The following is a 15,348-nucleotide window of genomic DNA, read 5'->3' as shown; positions in this document are numbered from 1 at the left end:
TCAGACGTGAAAACGCCTTGGTGTCTGACCAGCAAGCATGCAGTTCCCGCACATACTCCGCCGAGGGAGGAACCACAAAGGCAGTCTCTGACCTACTGCGCCTAAAGAAGGCGCTGGAAGCCGCAGGCTGGGCCTGAGGAACACTAATCTGTAAACGGGCAAGAGCCGTTCGAATAGCGGATGTCACAGACTCCCCCGTATCCTCCTGGGAGGCAATGGAGTCCGACCCAGAGGCCCCGGAGCCCAGCTCCGGAAGGTCCTCACAGAAATGGGTGCCAGAGGCCGCCACAGAAACAGCATCGTCGTCATTGACTGACGTTTCATCCTGCTCGGTAGGGAGAGCCGTGCCGCGATCACCAGCAGTCTGAAAGGACTGGAGGAGGGCTTTAATTTGGGCCAGCTCAGTAGTGAGATGATCCACTCTGGTGGACAACCTCCCTGCATCGGTCCGTCTAGCACGCTTCGTCGGTACCGAAGGTGCAGCCACAGTAGATCGTTTGCACACCGCTTTCTCCATCGGCAAACGAGCACGCGGCGAAGCGCTCGCCCAGTCGGTAGGCTGCTCCAGTGCAGCCAACCGATCCAGTCTGACCGACCGGGGCATGACGCGACAGTTGGGGCAAGCGTCATCTGACAGCGCCTCCCGGAGATGTTCCACACCGAGGCAGGAGGGACACAAGTCATGCCCGTCATCCGGCTGAAGTGGAGCCAGACAGGTCGAGCAACATAAATTATCCAGCATCATACTGCTGAAAGGCGTGATCAGCCTGCTACCAAGGACAAGTCAACACGAGCAGGAAACGCTACTGGCGACTCGTTGTAGGAAAACCCCCGCAGAGATTCCAAACTCAGCGTGAGCAGAAACGCCACTAGCAAATCGATTATTAACTAAAGATGAACTCAGCACGAGCAGAGACGCCACTGGTGAGTTTAGGCAAACAAACTATAGAAGAACCCAACGCGAGCAGAAACGCTACTGGTGGGCTTAGGCAAACAAACTGAAAACATCTCAGCGCGAGCAGAAACGCCACTGGTGAGTGTAGATAAACAAACTATAGAAGAACCCAACGCGGGCAGGAACGCTACTGGTGGGCTTAGGCAAACAAACTGAAAACAACTCAGCGCGAGCAGAAACGCCACTGGTGAGTGTAGATAAACAAACTATAGAAGAACCCAACGCGAACAGAAACGCTACTGGTGGGCTTAGGTAAACAAACTGAAAACAACTCAGCGCGAGCAGAAACGCTACCGTGAGTCAAAAGAGCCACAAAATTAACGTGGCAAATCAAAGCGAACAGTAAACTACTGCTGAGAAAAGAACGAAAACTTACCAGTCACCGCAGATCTGGTAAGGTGAAAGCAGCTTGTGCAGCCCCTGGAGGGCGAGACTTACCCGCAGCTCCGACCAAACCCGGTCACGGGGCTACCAGCAACAAGCAGCCAGGAAACTAGTGGTATACACAGAAGCAACCAGCTTCACACGACCACACTCCGGTACTCAACACACCTGCGCGCGAGAAGAACAAAAGGGATTGATTGCCGGGTGCCACGTGACTATATAGAGTCACGTGGGTCCCCGGCAGGTCACAGCTGACTTTGTTGTCATTAATACTCGACCTGCGCATGCGCAAGAATGATCATTCAGTGCTTGAAGCACCGCCTCTGGCGGTCAGTAGGGATGAAATAGAACCCAGCCTCTCAGGGCTACAGCGACCCGCTTAGATCAGGTTCTGGGTCCAGTAGAACCGGTTCTGGGTCCAGTAGAACCCGGCCTCTCAGGGCTACAGCGACCCACTTAGACCAGGTTCTGGGTCCAGTAGAACCCGGCCTCTCAGGGCTACAGCGACCCACTTAGAGCAGGTTCTGGGTCCATTAGAACCCGGCCTCTCAGGGCTACAGTGACCTACTTAGAGCAGGTTCTGGGTCCAGTAGAACCTGGCCTCTCAGGGCTACAGCGACCCACTTAGAGCAGGTTCTGGGTCCATTAGAACCCGGCCTCTCAGGGCTACAGTGACCCACTTAGAGCAGGTTCTGGGTCCAGTAGAACCTGGCCTCTCAGGGCTACAGCGACCCACTTAGAGCAGGTTCTGGGTCCATTAGAACCCGGCCTCTCAGGGCTACAGTGACCTACTTAGAGCAGGTTCTGGGTCCAGTAGAACCCGGCCTCTCAGGGCTACAGTGACCCACTTAGAGCAGGTTCTGGGTCCAGTAGAACCCGGCCTCTCAGGGCTACAGTGACCCACTTAGAGCAGGTTCTGGGTCCAGTAGAACCCGGCCTCTCAGGGCTACAGCGACCCACTTAGAGCAGGTTCTGGGTCCATTAGAACCCGGCCTCTCAGGGCTACAGTGACCCACTTAGAGCAGGTTCTGGGTCCAGTAGAACCCGGCCTCTCAGGGCTAGAGCGACCCACTTAGACCAGGTTCTGGGTCCATTAGAACCCGGCCTCTCAGGGCTACAGCGACCCACTTAGACCAGGTTCTGGGTCCATTAGAACCTGGCCTCTCAGGGCTACAGCGACCCACTTAGAGCAGGTTCTGGGTCCAGTAGAACCCGGCCTCTCATGGCTACAGCGACCCACTTAGAGCAGGTTCTGGGTCCAGTAGAACCCGGCCTCTCAGGGCTACAGCGACCCACTTAGAGCAGGTTCTGGGTCCAGTAGAAACCAGCCTCTCAGGGCTACAGCGACCCGCTTAGATCAGGTTCTGGGTCCAGTAGAACCGGTTCTGGGTCCAGTAGAACCCGGCCTCTCAGCGCTACAGCGACCCACTTAGACCAGGTTCTGGGTCCATTAGAACCCGACCTCTCAGGGCTACAGCTACCCGCTTAGAGCAGGTTCTGGGTCCCAGTAGAACCTGGCCTCTCAGGGCTACAGCGACCCACTTAGAGCAGGTTCTGGGTCCAGTAGAACCGGTTCTGGGTCCAGTAGAACCCGGCCTCTCAGGGCTACAGCGACCCGCTTAGATCAGGTTCTGGGTCCAGTAGAACCGGTTCTGGGTCCAGTAGAACCCGGCCTCTCAGGGCTACAGCGACCCACTTAGAGCAGGTTCTGGGTCCAGTAGAACCGGGCCTCTCAGGGCTTCAGCGACCCACTTAGATCAGGTTCTGGGTCCAGTAGAACCTGGCCTCTCAGGGCTACAGCGACCCACTTAGAGCAGGTTCTGGGTCCAGTAGAACCCGGCCTCTCAGGGCTACAGCGACCCACTTAGATCAGGTTCTGGGTCCAGTAGAACCCGGCCTCTCAGGGCTACAGCGACCCGCTTAGATCAGGTTCTGGGTCCAGTAGAACCGGTTCTGGGTCCAGTAGAACCCGGCCTCTCAGGGCTACAGCGACCCACTTAGAGCAGGTTCTGGGTCCAGTAGAACCTGGCCTCTCAGTGCTACAGCGACCCGCTTAGAGCAGGTTCTGGGTCCCAGTAGAACCTGACCTCTCAGGGCTACAGCGACCCACTTAGAGCAGGTTCTGGGTCCCAGTAGAACCCGGCCTCTCAGGGCTACAGTGACCCACTTAGACCAGGTTCTGGGTCCATTAGAACCCGGCCTCTCAGGGCTACAGTGACCCACTTAGACCAGGTTCTGGGTCCAGTAGAACCTGGCCTCTCAGGGCTACAGCGACCCACTTAGACCAGGTTCTGGGTCCAGTAGAACCTGGCCTCTCAGGGCTACAGCGACCCACTTAGAGCAGGTTCTGGGTCCAGTAGAACCCGGCCTCTCAGGGCTACAGCGACCCACTTAGACCAGGTTCTGGGTCCATTAGAACCTGGCCTCTCAGGGCTACAGCGACCCACTTAGAGCAGGTTCTGGGTCCAGTAGAACCCAGCCTCTCAGGGCTACAGCGACCCGCTTAGAGCAGGTTCTGGGTCCAGTAGAACCCAGCCTCTCAGGGCTACAGCGACCCACTTAGACCAGGTTCTGGGTCCATTAGAACCTGGCCTCTCAGGGCTACAGCGACCCACTTAGACCAGGTTCTGGGTCCATTAGAACCCGGCCTCTCAGGGCTACAGCGACCCGCTTAGAGCAGGTTCTGGGTCCAGTAGAACCCAGCCTCTCAGGGCTACAGCGACCCGCTTAGATCAGGTTCTGGGTCCAGTAGAACCCAGCCTCTCAGGGCTACAGCGACCCGCTTAGATCAGGTTCTGGGTCCAGTAGAACCGGTTCTGGGTCCAGTAGAACCCGGCCTCTCAGGGCTACAGCGACCCACTTGGACCAGGTTCTGGGTCCAGTAGAACCCGGCCTCTCAGGGCTACAGCGACCCACTTAGAGCAGGTTCTGGGTCCAGTAGAACCCAGCCTCTCAGGGCTACAGCGACCCGCTTAGAACAGGTTCTGGGTCCAGTAGAACCGGTTCTGGGTCCAGTAGAACCCGGCCTCTCAGGGCTACAGCGACCCACTTAGAGCAGGTTCTGGGTCCAGTAGAACCGGTTCTGGGTCCAGTAGAACCCAGCCTCTCAGGGCTACAGCGACCCACTTAGAGCAGGTTCTGGGTCCAGTAGAACCCAGCCTCTCAGGGCTACAGCGACCCGCTTAGATCAGGTTCTGGGTCCAGTAGAACCGGTTCTGGGTCCAGTAGAACCCGGCCTCTCAGGGCTACAGCGACCCACTTGGACCAGGTTCTGGGTCCAGTAGAACCCGGCCTCTCAGGGCTACAGCGACCCACTTAGAGCAGGTTCTGGGTCCAGTAGAACCCAGCCTCTCAGGGCTACAGCGACCCGCTTAGATCAGGTTCTGGGTCCAGTAGAACCGGTTCTGGGTCCAGTAGAACCCGGCCTCTCAGGGCTACAGCGACCCACTTAGACCAGGTTCTGGGTCCAGTAGAACCCGGCCTCTCAGGGCTACAGCGACCCACTTAGATCAGGTTCTGGGTCTTTCCATTAAATCAGAACCTAGATATGTATTCAGATTGGACCGGAACCAGGCTGGATGGTTTGGTTCTGAGCTTCGGTAGAACCAGAGGAACCCAGTACTGGTCCAAAGAAAGCCAGTTGAACGTGGTTCTGTTTTTCCAGATGATTCCTCTGGATTCTTTCGTGGGGCAGAGCGCAGACGGGAAGATGGTTCCCATCATTCCTGGAGGAACCAGCATCCCGCTCACGTTCTCCAACAGGAAGGAGTATGTGGAGCGAGCCATCGAGTACCGGCTGCACGAGATCGACCGACAGGTAAACGGACCTAGAAGCCACAGCCGGTTGGATTCTGGCCCAGACTCTAACCGGGTCTGGACCTTGGCTCTCCTGCAGGTGGCGGCGGTCCGTGAGGGAATGTCGTGGATCGTTCCGGTGCCGCTGCTGTCCCTCCTCACGGCCAAGCAGCTGGAGCAGATGGTGTGCGGCATGCCGGAGATCTGCTGCGACGTTCTGAAGAAGGTGGTCCGGTACCGGGAGGTGGACGAGCAGCACTCTCTGGTCCAGTGGTTCTGGCAGACGCTGGAGGAGTTCTCCAACGAGGAGCGGGTGCTCTTCATGCGCTTCGTGTCCGGGCGCTCCAGGCTTCCCGCCAACACGGCCGACATCTCCCAGAGGTTCCAGATCATGAGGGTGGACCGGGTGAGTGAACAGAACCGGGCCGGAGTATCAGAGCTGCTGCTTTTCTGCTGGTTGTGATCTGACCTGTTCCCCCTCCCCCCCCACCAGCCCTACGACAGCCTCCCCACCTCCCAGACCTGCTTCTTCCAGCTCCGCCTGCCGCCGTACTCCAGCCAGGCTGTCATGGCCGAGCGGCTGCGCTACGCCATCAACAACTGCCGCTCCATCGACATGGACAACTACATGCTGTCCCGTAACGTGGACAATGCCGAGGGCTCCGACACGGACTACTGACCTGCGCCTGCGCCGCGCCTGCCATGGCGAACTCTTTTACATCCCTTTGAACCTTCATTTCTCTCTCTGGTTCATTTGTTTTTATTGTGAAAATCCACAGGAAGTGCATCGCATTTGGTTTCCTTCCACAGAGCCGCGTTGGGACGCTGTACAGGACATCTGAGAGCAGCGGCGCTCAAGTTGTACATTGTGTAAAATGCTTCGTTAGGAAAATGTTTGGCATTGTTTCCATATTTATTGTTTTGGTTGGCCGCAGCAAGTTTCCCAAAGCAAACAAACAAAAAAAACAAACAATAAAGATGCTGCAGAACTGATCTGTGATCTGTTTGAAACAAAGATGCTGCAGAGAAGCGGCGCCGGTTTGTCCATCGACCCGGTTCATCTAGCGTCTAACGGTGCGTTCAGGTGGAGCTGCTTTAACCAACAACCTGCAGGATAGAAAACCAACTGAAAGATTGAGTTCTGGAAAGTTAGAAAGTCAAATATTAAACAGGTTACTATGTAAACTGACGTCTATGTCCAGAACTTGGGAATAGAAACGGATTCAGCTAAACGTTTGAACAAATGGTACGGAATGCTCTACAGAGACCCAGACAGGTGGAATGTAGCCTCTAGCTTTCCTTGGTTTGACACACCCACATTCAGAACAACGGGTCGAATCAGAACTGTAGCCTTACTCAGGTGAGAAATTCCTTCCCAACACTGAAGGATGATGGAGTTAGGACGGATTGAATAACGACCTGATTGGAGGAGTCGTACGTAGCATGGTGGTGGCAGCATCATGCTGTAGGTTAAAGAACGTAAAATCTTGATTAAGACACAGAAAAATGTGAGCCATGCTGCTTTGGCAGCCTCAATCTGCGGATCAGACGAGAGCAGAGTGAGTGAAGGTCAGAGCAGAACAAACACCAGAGGCTGCAGACTTGCTCAGGGACTAATTTGGAAACCTATCAAAGGATTTGAAGGGAACCGTTACCAAAGGTGCATCTCATGCCAAGAAACCATTCCAATTTGGTACTGATCTGGATCATGGGCCAGTTTAGCTAAAGGTGTGAAATAAATGCTTTTCAAGATGCTTATAAGAAGTTTTTGTTTTAAACGTCCACATTTGCTTCCACTGGGAATCGGGGACAAAGTTCTTCCAGTAGAAACAACTGGAGAGAAACTAATTATAATAACTATTTTATTTTTACAGGATGAAGAAAAACAAGGTATCAGCTACATGTAACAAAGATTAACTGTCAACAAAAACACTGAAGAGTTTACACATTTCTGACATCGGTAACCGTGACAACACTGACCAGACACACCTGGCTTAATGAGTCAGTCCATTATTGAGAGACGGGAAACAGGAGTTGGGTGTGGAATCCAGTGAGGAAAGCTCTAATCCTTTCTTGTTTATCTAATTCATGGTTTTGGGGGAACTCTGGGGGTTTGCAGATACAAATACTGAATCAAAACAATCATCCTTATTAAATTCAGAAACTGATTACTAACTTTCAAAGATTGAAATTCTTATTTTTTCCTGTTTTCAATGAGGGCGACTGCCTGCTTGGAAACTCACTCAGCTCTGGCCAGCCTTTTATTATTAGAGCCAAATTTCTGGGGTTTATTTTATATTATACCTGAATGTCCCAGTGGGTGGCGCTGTATGGATAACTTGGGTTGCAGTAACCTTTTAGCAGGTGTGCTGATTGCAGGAAACTCCGGCTACAGTTTAATCGGTGCACTGCGGTAAGTATGCAAAACCAATAAATGCTCTACAATCATTAGAAGTTTTCATTAATTGGATCCAGGAGAGGGGGGAGCTTCAGGGCAGCAGTTCCTCTATGGTGTAGGTTCATGTTTTTGGTTTTCTTTCTTCAATCAAGAACAAGTGTTAACATAAAGTTAATAACTTTGCTTCCTCAAAGTTGTGGCGAGGAGCTGCTGGACCCAAAGCTGGGCTGCGTGGAGGATGTCTGTGCTCCTAAAAGGCAGCATTGATGGAGGAAACGATCAGCTGATTCAACTGGAGGAGTTGCATCATGTACGGTGACCAACCCATTTCATTATATTTCCAAAGATCCAGACTTGTCAACATGAGCAAACTGTACTGGACATGAGGCTGAAACATGGATTCTTATTCCTTTAATTCCTTAAGTCTTTTTTAAAGAATATTAATAAAAAATCTTGGTGTTGCTTTTGATCAGGACCTGTCATTTAAATCCCATATCAAAGAGGTTTCTAGAATTTCCTTCTTTCATCTGAGGAATATTGCAAAAATTAGAAATCTCCTGTCCAGGGGTGATGCTGAGAAACTAGTCCATGCATTTGTTACTTCAAGGCTGGACTATTGTAATTCTTTACTAACAGGAAGTCCACAAACTGTAGTTAAAAGCCTTCAGCTGATCCAAAATGCTGCAGCCAGAGTTCTGATGAAAATGAAAAAGAGAGATCATATCTCTTCTCTTAATTGGCTTCCTGTTAAATCCAGAATAGAATTTAAGTTTTGGTCCGTGAGGCAGACATCCTGTCTACTTTTAAGGCTAGACTTAAAACTTTCCTTTTTGATAAAGCTTATAGTTAGAGTGTCCCAGGTTATCCTGAGCTATCTCTATAGTTATGCTGCTATAGGCTTAGACTGCTGGAGGACATAGGGACCCCCTTTTTCATCAGTCTGCTTCATTCTATCTCTATTATCCTACTCTGCAGAATCTGTTTTCTCATCATAGTAGCTCCGATCTGTTCTGCAGAGAAAGCAGGCAGTTAAAGGAAAATTCCGGTTTTTAACACTTTTAGCCCATTTTCTGTAGTGTCCAGGATGAAATCGAATGATCGACACCAAAATTTTGACAATTGGTCCTGTCTCTGCTATTTGGCTCATGCAGAATCCCCCCCTGGCTGCTTCAGAATGGCTTGCATAGTGCATGTCCGATAATGTCCTTAAAACAACCTTAAACGTTCTTTTTTTAAAATATGCTACTCACCGGGTCGTCAGCGCTGTTCAATGACGTTCCAAAAAAAGTTTCGGGAAGAAAAACCGTTCCTGTCTTGTTTTATTTAGCATTTTGTAAATCCCAGAACTATTTTTTCCGATACATCACAACCGCTTATAAACTTCCGCTTCCCGTTCGAATCTGAGGCGTTGCACACTCCAGACCACTAGTTGGCGACGGTATCCTCTACCGTCAAACTCAAAGTCCAATATGTCCTCCTCAAGAATCCACCTTTCGTATTCCATTTTCAGAGTTTTTTAAAGTGTTTAACAGAGACGTTAGCACCTCGACGTCGGAGTACACAGAGTGAAGCAGAAACACTTGGGCCTTGCGAAAAGACTACAACTAAGGGTAAACAGCCCCCATTTCCGTTTCCGGTGGCGGAGGGATATTGACTATTCCAACAGAACTCAATGGGATTTACAAAATGCTAAATAAAACACTACAGGAACGTTTTTTCTTTACGAAACTTGTTTTGGAACGTCATTGAACAGCGCTGACGACCCGGTGAGTAGCATATTTTAAAAAAAGAACGTTTAAGGTTGTTTTAAGGACATTATCGGACATGCACTATGGAAGCCATTCTGAAGCAGCCAGGGGGGGATTCTGCATGAGCCAAAAAGCAGAGACAGGACCAATTGTCAAAATTTTGGTGTCGATCATTCGATTTCATCCTGGACACTACAGAAAATGGGCTAAAAGTGTTTAAACAGCTCTCAGAAACAAACCCCTGACTTCTCTGACTGAAAGTAAAATCATGAACAAAAATGTTGAATAAAGTTTCCTTTGCTTCATCCGGTGCTCCTCTGCAGATGGATCCGGGGTTCAGTCAACAGGAAATTAATCTGTAAACCATGTTTGAATGAGCTGAACACTGTCTCCAAATCTTTACCAGTTTTAATTTTCCAGGGATCTAATGTTTATTTTGCTTTAATAAGTTAAAATTGAATAATGATTGTGGAAAAAACCTGAAATCAGAAATTATATTTAAGAACTTTATATTTTAGCATTCCAATTAACCTAACAGTCATGTTTTTGGACTTTGGGAGGAGGCCGGAGTACCCGGAGAGAACCCACACATGCTCAGGGAGAACATGCAAACTCCATGGAGGAAGACCCCGGGCCGGGAATCAAACCTTATTGTGACAAACATTTAATATTTTTAAGGCAGAAAGATAAAACAGGATTCAGTGAAGACAGAATCTTCAACTTCATGCATTTTATTTCATGCTCTCTTCAACTTCTGCAGCTCTATTTTTTCCAGTTAAAATGAAGCATATCTTAATTAATGTGAGACCCACAGTTTCCTCCTCTACATGCAAACAAGAGAAGAAGTCAAAGCGAGAAGGACACCAAGGATCCAGGGGAGATCTGGAAGAAAAAAAGGGACGGGTTCAGGATTTACATGCAGCACAGATTCCTTCCTAGAAATCAGATCTTCTGTTTGTAAACAGGTAAATATCCATGCAGGGATAGTATTTAAAGTTAAACATACCTACGTGAGTCCCTGCACCCGTTGGCGCTGAAGTAACGGACTCTAAAGAAAGAACAACATATATTTTAGCAACCCATTTCAGCATCCTTTTAAGTCTATGTTCAGCTGATTAATATAAATGTGACATATATGCACATGTGGACATGTTTGTGTTCACATGTTAGATTACATGTCATTCTGCATGCAGAACCACAAGAAAAAATCCTGCAACATTAAAGCAGTAGATTATCTTTGGCTTTAAACATTAACTTAAAATTTTTCTAGATGACTTAATTTTCATTCATTGGAGCAGAGCTTGGTGTGGCAGCAGCTGCCTCGTGTATGGAAGGCTGTTTGCTGGTCTGACTCCTGAACTCAGGATCTTTGCTTTCCGCTCCGTGTCTTTCTCTCTGCCAACCTCCTGTCAGACTACTGTGAATAAAAGTTTCTAATGCCACAAAATTGTTAGAAAATTAAAAGCATAAAAAATGTAAACTGTCTTTTAATAAATACTAGTTTAGACTCCATTAGCTTCACTAAAATGTTTAAACCTTCACTCTTTTGTCTTCATAGTCCTGATCTTGTGTCAACAGTTGGCATAGAGTGTGAACAAAAAACATAATTTTCTTAAAAGCTTTTCATATCTCATCATTTTTATAATTGTTCCTCTGTCATCTCCTGTTTTACTTGGAGGGGGGGGGGGGTTACAACTGTAAAGGTCACCTGGCAAATGCAGAGAACCTTAAAGGCAATTTAAGGTGACTAATTAACTTTAAAGTCCTGTTTTTAAACTGTTGGAGGGAGCCAGAGTACCCCGAGGGAACCCAAACAGGCATGAGGAGAAGACCCTTGAGTTTAATCAAATTAACCCTCCAGCCCCATCATGGCTTTACAACTTTCTCAATGTGGTTCATTAATAACTCCCTAAATAAACGTAACAATACAGCAGAGAGCCATAATCAATTAGTCTGTTATGTTAACACATAAACAGGTCCAAAACAACATTGACTTTGAGGAAAACAGGTAATCAGACTCAGGAGTCTGGATCCCTGGATTAATGCAGAACTTTATAATTAAAGGTCGATCTATTAGCTAAGTAAGTTAAAATTGCTCCACAGAAAAATTTTACCTTATCTGTTGTATTAGAAACCATCCAGGCAGCTGGAATGGCATTTTTTCATGGATGACGGAGGAAAAACAGGACTAATCAGACTTGGACTAAGGCGGTGGAATAGTTTAACTCTCAGTAGCGAGATGACTCTATGGCTCCTTGCTTTGGTCGCCGCCCACATGTAAATCCCAACACAGCCACAGTTTTAGTTAAAGGAATAGTACACCCAAAACATGATTAGCCTTCATTTTCTACTCACCCCCATGCTGAACAACACTCTGGAGTACTTTTTTGATATCTCAAATGCATCTGGAGATCTGGGAGGCTTCTTGCTGTCTGCTGACATTCAAATAATGGAGGTCTATGGTGCCCGAGGCAGAAAGGTCCATAAAAGTCCACAAAAAACGTGTCAATATTCCTCCATACTGCTCGTCCAATGTATTCCAAGTGTCCTGAGTGGGTAGCGTCCATAATTTACTCGAAACGAAGTCATTTAGAATGTTTTTAGAGCATAAACAGTAGTGTATAGGATTTCCTAAAAGCGCGTTCACGAGTCTACGGAAACCGCGGCAGACCAATCCAGACGAAAGTGCGCATTCAGCGTCTGCTCTGCCGATAATGCAAGCAGAAATGTGCTGTTTACCTGTGCAAAGAAAGAAACAACGAAAGAAAAATGTCTGAGGACTTCAGTGTTGAGGAAGAGCATGAGTTCTTTGCCGAGCTGAATGCGCACTTTCATCTGGTTTGGTCTGCCGCGGTTTCCGTAGACTCGTGAACGCGCTTTCAGGAAATCCTATACACTACTGTTTATGCTCTAAAAACATTCTAAATGACTTCGTTTCGAGTAAATTATGGACGCTTCCCACTCAGGACACTTGGAATACATTGGACGAGCAGTATGGAGGAATATTGACACGTTTTTTGTGGACTTTTATGGACCTTTCTGCCTCGGGCACCATGGACCTCCATTATTTGAATGTCAGCAGACAGCAAGAAGCCTCCCAGATCTCCAGATGCATTTGAGATATCAAAAAAGTACTCCAGAGTGTTGTTCAGCATGGGGGTGAGTAGAAAATGAAGGCTAATCATGTTTTGGGTGTACTATTCCTTTAATATTGATGCTAACATGTTCTCACTTAGTTTGATCTTCTTCACCCAAACATTCTCTACAATCAGCTGGATTGATGATAACTTATTAATAATTACATTTTTTAAGGGGGAATGTTATGTTGCATCAGACTGAGGAAGTTTATAACCAGGCTGAACGTTTTAGTCGTTTGTAGCTCTGTTGCCTTGAAGTAAGAGGTTCCTTCTCCTGCAGGGAGTTAGTATGTCATCTCCCTCTGAACGTCTGGGTTCTCTCTGGGTACTCCACAACATGCTGCAGGTTATGGGTGTATACACCCTTTAAGCCATAGACTATGGATAACTTGGTAGCTACATAGAATGAACAGTAATAAAACATAATTTCTTGGTTCACTGAACATTCAACAACAGCAGCTGACCTATATTAAACACTTTAACTGCAGATACTCTGAAAGGGTTTGAATAAATTTAAAACTGCTGCTTCTCTGTGCTCTGGGAGCTAGCGGTGCTACTTCACACATAGAACAGGAAGAATTAAAAGAGGTTCTGTTTGTGGTTCTGCCTCCCTGCTTCTCTCCCACCCACCTGCCATCAAAGCCAGATCAATGCTGAAGTCGGAGGACTGGTGAGGTTTCCCCACTGAACAAACATGAGTCCCAAAGTCTGTGCTCTGAACCTGCTGGATGGTGAGCTTGATGCTGCCGGGTCTGTAGTTCATGGTGTAACCGGTGCTACAGTTCTGGTAGTTTCTGTGCTTGATGTAGTGACAGAGCAGCTGTTTGTGAGGACTCGTCCACCGCATGGTGAGCTGCTCGATGTTCGTCTGGTCCTCATAGTCATAAAGGCAGGGCAAAGAGGCACCCTGCCCCGGCCGACAGAACACCTTCACAGTGCCGCCTGGAGACACAGAGCTAAGGGTGAACAATCAGAACCGGCCCGCAGCCCCATCCCTAAACTACAAGACCAAACAGGTGAGGAAAGGTGTCAGTTCACATGCATGGTTGTTCTGTATCACTTGGTGCTGAGGTGGGTCATATATCTGCTGACTGAAGGTTTTCATCACAAGCTGCTGAACTTTAGGGAAAACAGAGTCAGACTGGATGTCATAAAACATTGATCACTGAGATGTTACATCAGAACAGAGCCACCACTCCTGGTGGTAGAACTAATAAGAGTTCTGCTAGAAGCTTTTTATTTCAGAACCAGTTTGGATCGGTGTCTGAACACCCAACTTAAGCCATAATGCTGCTGATATGAGGGGTTCCCCTTCATTATGTCCTCCCACAGCATGATGCTGCCACCTCCATGCCTGACAGTTTCTACAGCATCCCTCTTGTTGCTGTGTTCAAAGGCTCAATCTTGGTTTGGATCGACCACCGGACCATGAAGATGTTGGGCTCATCCACCTGGATGTTTGCCTGTAGCGATAAGCTTGAAGGTCCTGATCCTGGAGCAGGACATTCTGACTCCAAAGTGATATTAAATCATTCAATAGTATTTATAGAAAATTCAAACCTCTGCTTTCTGTTAAAAATGATTTCTTTCTGATAAAAAATTCAAGCCAAATTACTAAGACCTTCGTGTCCGGGGTAGAGGAACTGAGTAGCTCCTCTAGGGAGAGACTTTTACACCATAAATAATCCCTGCTGCAACCAGACTCTATAATGCAACACTACAACAGCAATAACTTGTGCAATAACTAATGTGCAAGTTACCATTTGATACCCTGTGCAATAACTTTCTCTATATTTGACACCCAGTGCAATATAAAAACCATCTATGTAAATACCCTGTGCAATAACCCTGTATTACCAAAGAAAAGGATTTCAGCTGTCATATATATATATATATATATATATATATATATATATATACATACATACATACATACGCTGGAAAAAATCGAAATCTAGGTAAGTCATTTTTTCTTAAAATAAGTTAGAGTAGATAAGAGACATTTTGCCAATTAAACAACATAATTTACACTTAAAATAAGAAAACACAATCGCATTGTCTTATATCAAGTGCATATTATCTAATTATCTTATTTTAAGAGTAAAAATACTAATTCCATTGGCTAACTATCTCAACTATCTCATTTACCTACACAAATTAAGGTTAAATACACTTAATATAAGCATTTTTTTTCTGATTTCTAGATTGATTTTCAAGTGTTAGCTCAGGAATTGCACTGGAAAAACGATCTAGAAATAAGTAAAAATTTCTTAAATTAAGTGTATTTGAGTAGGTAAATTAGATAGTTTGCCAACGGAATGAGTATTTGGCAAGATGTCTCTTTTACTCCCTTAATCCAAAGGCAAATGCACTTATTTTAAGAAAAAAATGACTCGTCTAGATTTTGATTTTTTCCAGTGTGATCCTTTCTGCAGAAAACGTCCAGTTTTAGTCAAAGCTACTCAGAAGGATCTGATCCTAAATCCCATCAGTTTAGAAAACTAGCAGCAACACATCCAGGATGAGAAGCTGTACCTTCAGCTCAGTCTAGTTGGGGTAACTTACCTTCTCCAACAAGGCGTGACAGAACCAGTCCAAGGTACAGGGTCTGCTCCACAGCTGTCGACCACATTTGTTCGACCCGAAATGTTTAAATATTCACAACCAGCCTGGGAACCTGAAGGATTCAAAGTTCTGCTAAAACTGTTTTTCCTTTTGCTTCTGACAGCCGTGTCGGTTTCCAAGCCTCCAGAGTTTCTGTCTGTTTGTGGTGTCCTGCTGTAACCCGAAGCCTCTTCAGAATAGATTCACTGAGAAGCAGATGAGGAGGAGGATCTGCCTTCATCCCTGGAGTCTGAGCAGAACAGCAACCTGCTAATTATCTGATCTGAAGGATTCCAGGAAGCTGAAGCAACAGATTTAAACCAGGCA

The 15,348-nt window shown here is 47.2% G+C and overlaps 1 protein-coding gene across 1 annotated transcript in view; it reads left to right on the top strand.

Annotated features, from left to right (window-relative positions):
* Positions 1-6,261, top strand: part of herc1 (HECT and RLD domain containing E3 ubiquitin protein ligase family member 1) — an 85,264-nt gene extending 79,003 nt beyond the window's left edge. The window contains exons 77-79 of the mRNA XM_038306861.1: positions 5,004-5,156; positions 5,235-5,540; positions 5,628-6,261. Coding sequence (XP_038162789.1) covers positions 5,004-5,156; positions 5,235-5,540; positions 5,628-5,813 — 645 coding nt within the window. The 3' untranslated portion in view covers positions 5,814-6,261. The remainder of the gene's footprint in view (positions 1-5,003; positions 5,157-5,234; positions 5,541-5,627) is intronic.
* The last annotated feature ends 9,087 nt before the right edge of the window (positions 6,262-15,348 follow it).

This window comes from Cyprinodon tularosa, unplaced genomic scaffold, assembly GCF_016077235.1.
Source record: "Cyprinodon tularosa strain WSP-4 unplaced genomic scaffold, ASM1607723v1 ctg595, whole genome shotgun sequence".
NCBI classification, from domain to species: domain Eukaryota; kingdom Metazoa; phylum Chordata; class Actinopteri; order Cyprinodontiformes; family Cyprinodontidae; genus Cyprinodon; species Cyprinodon tularosa.
This window is presented reverse-complemented; position numbering and strand designations above follow the sequence as displayed.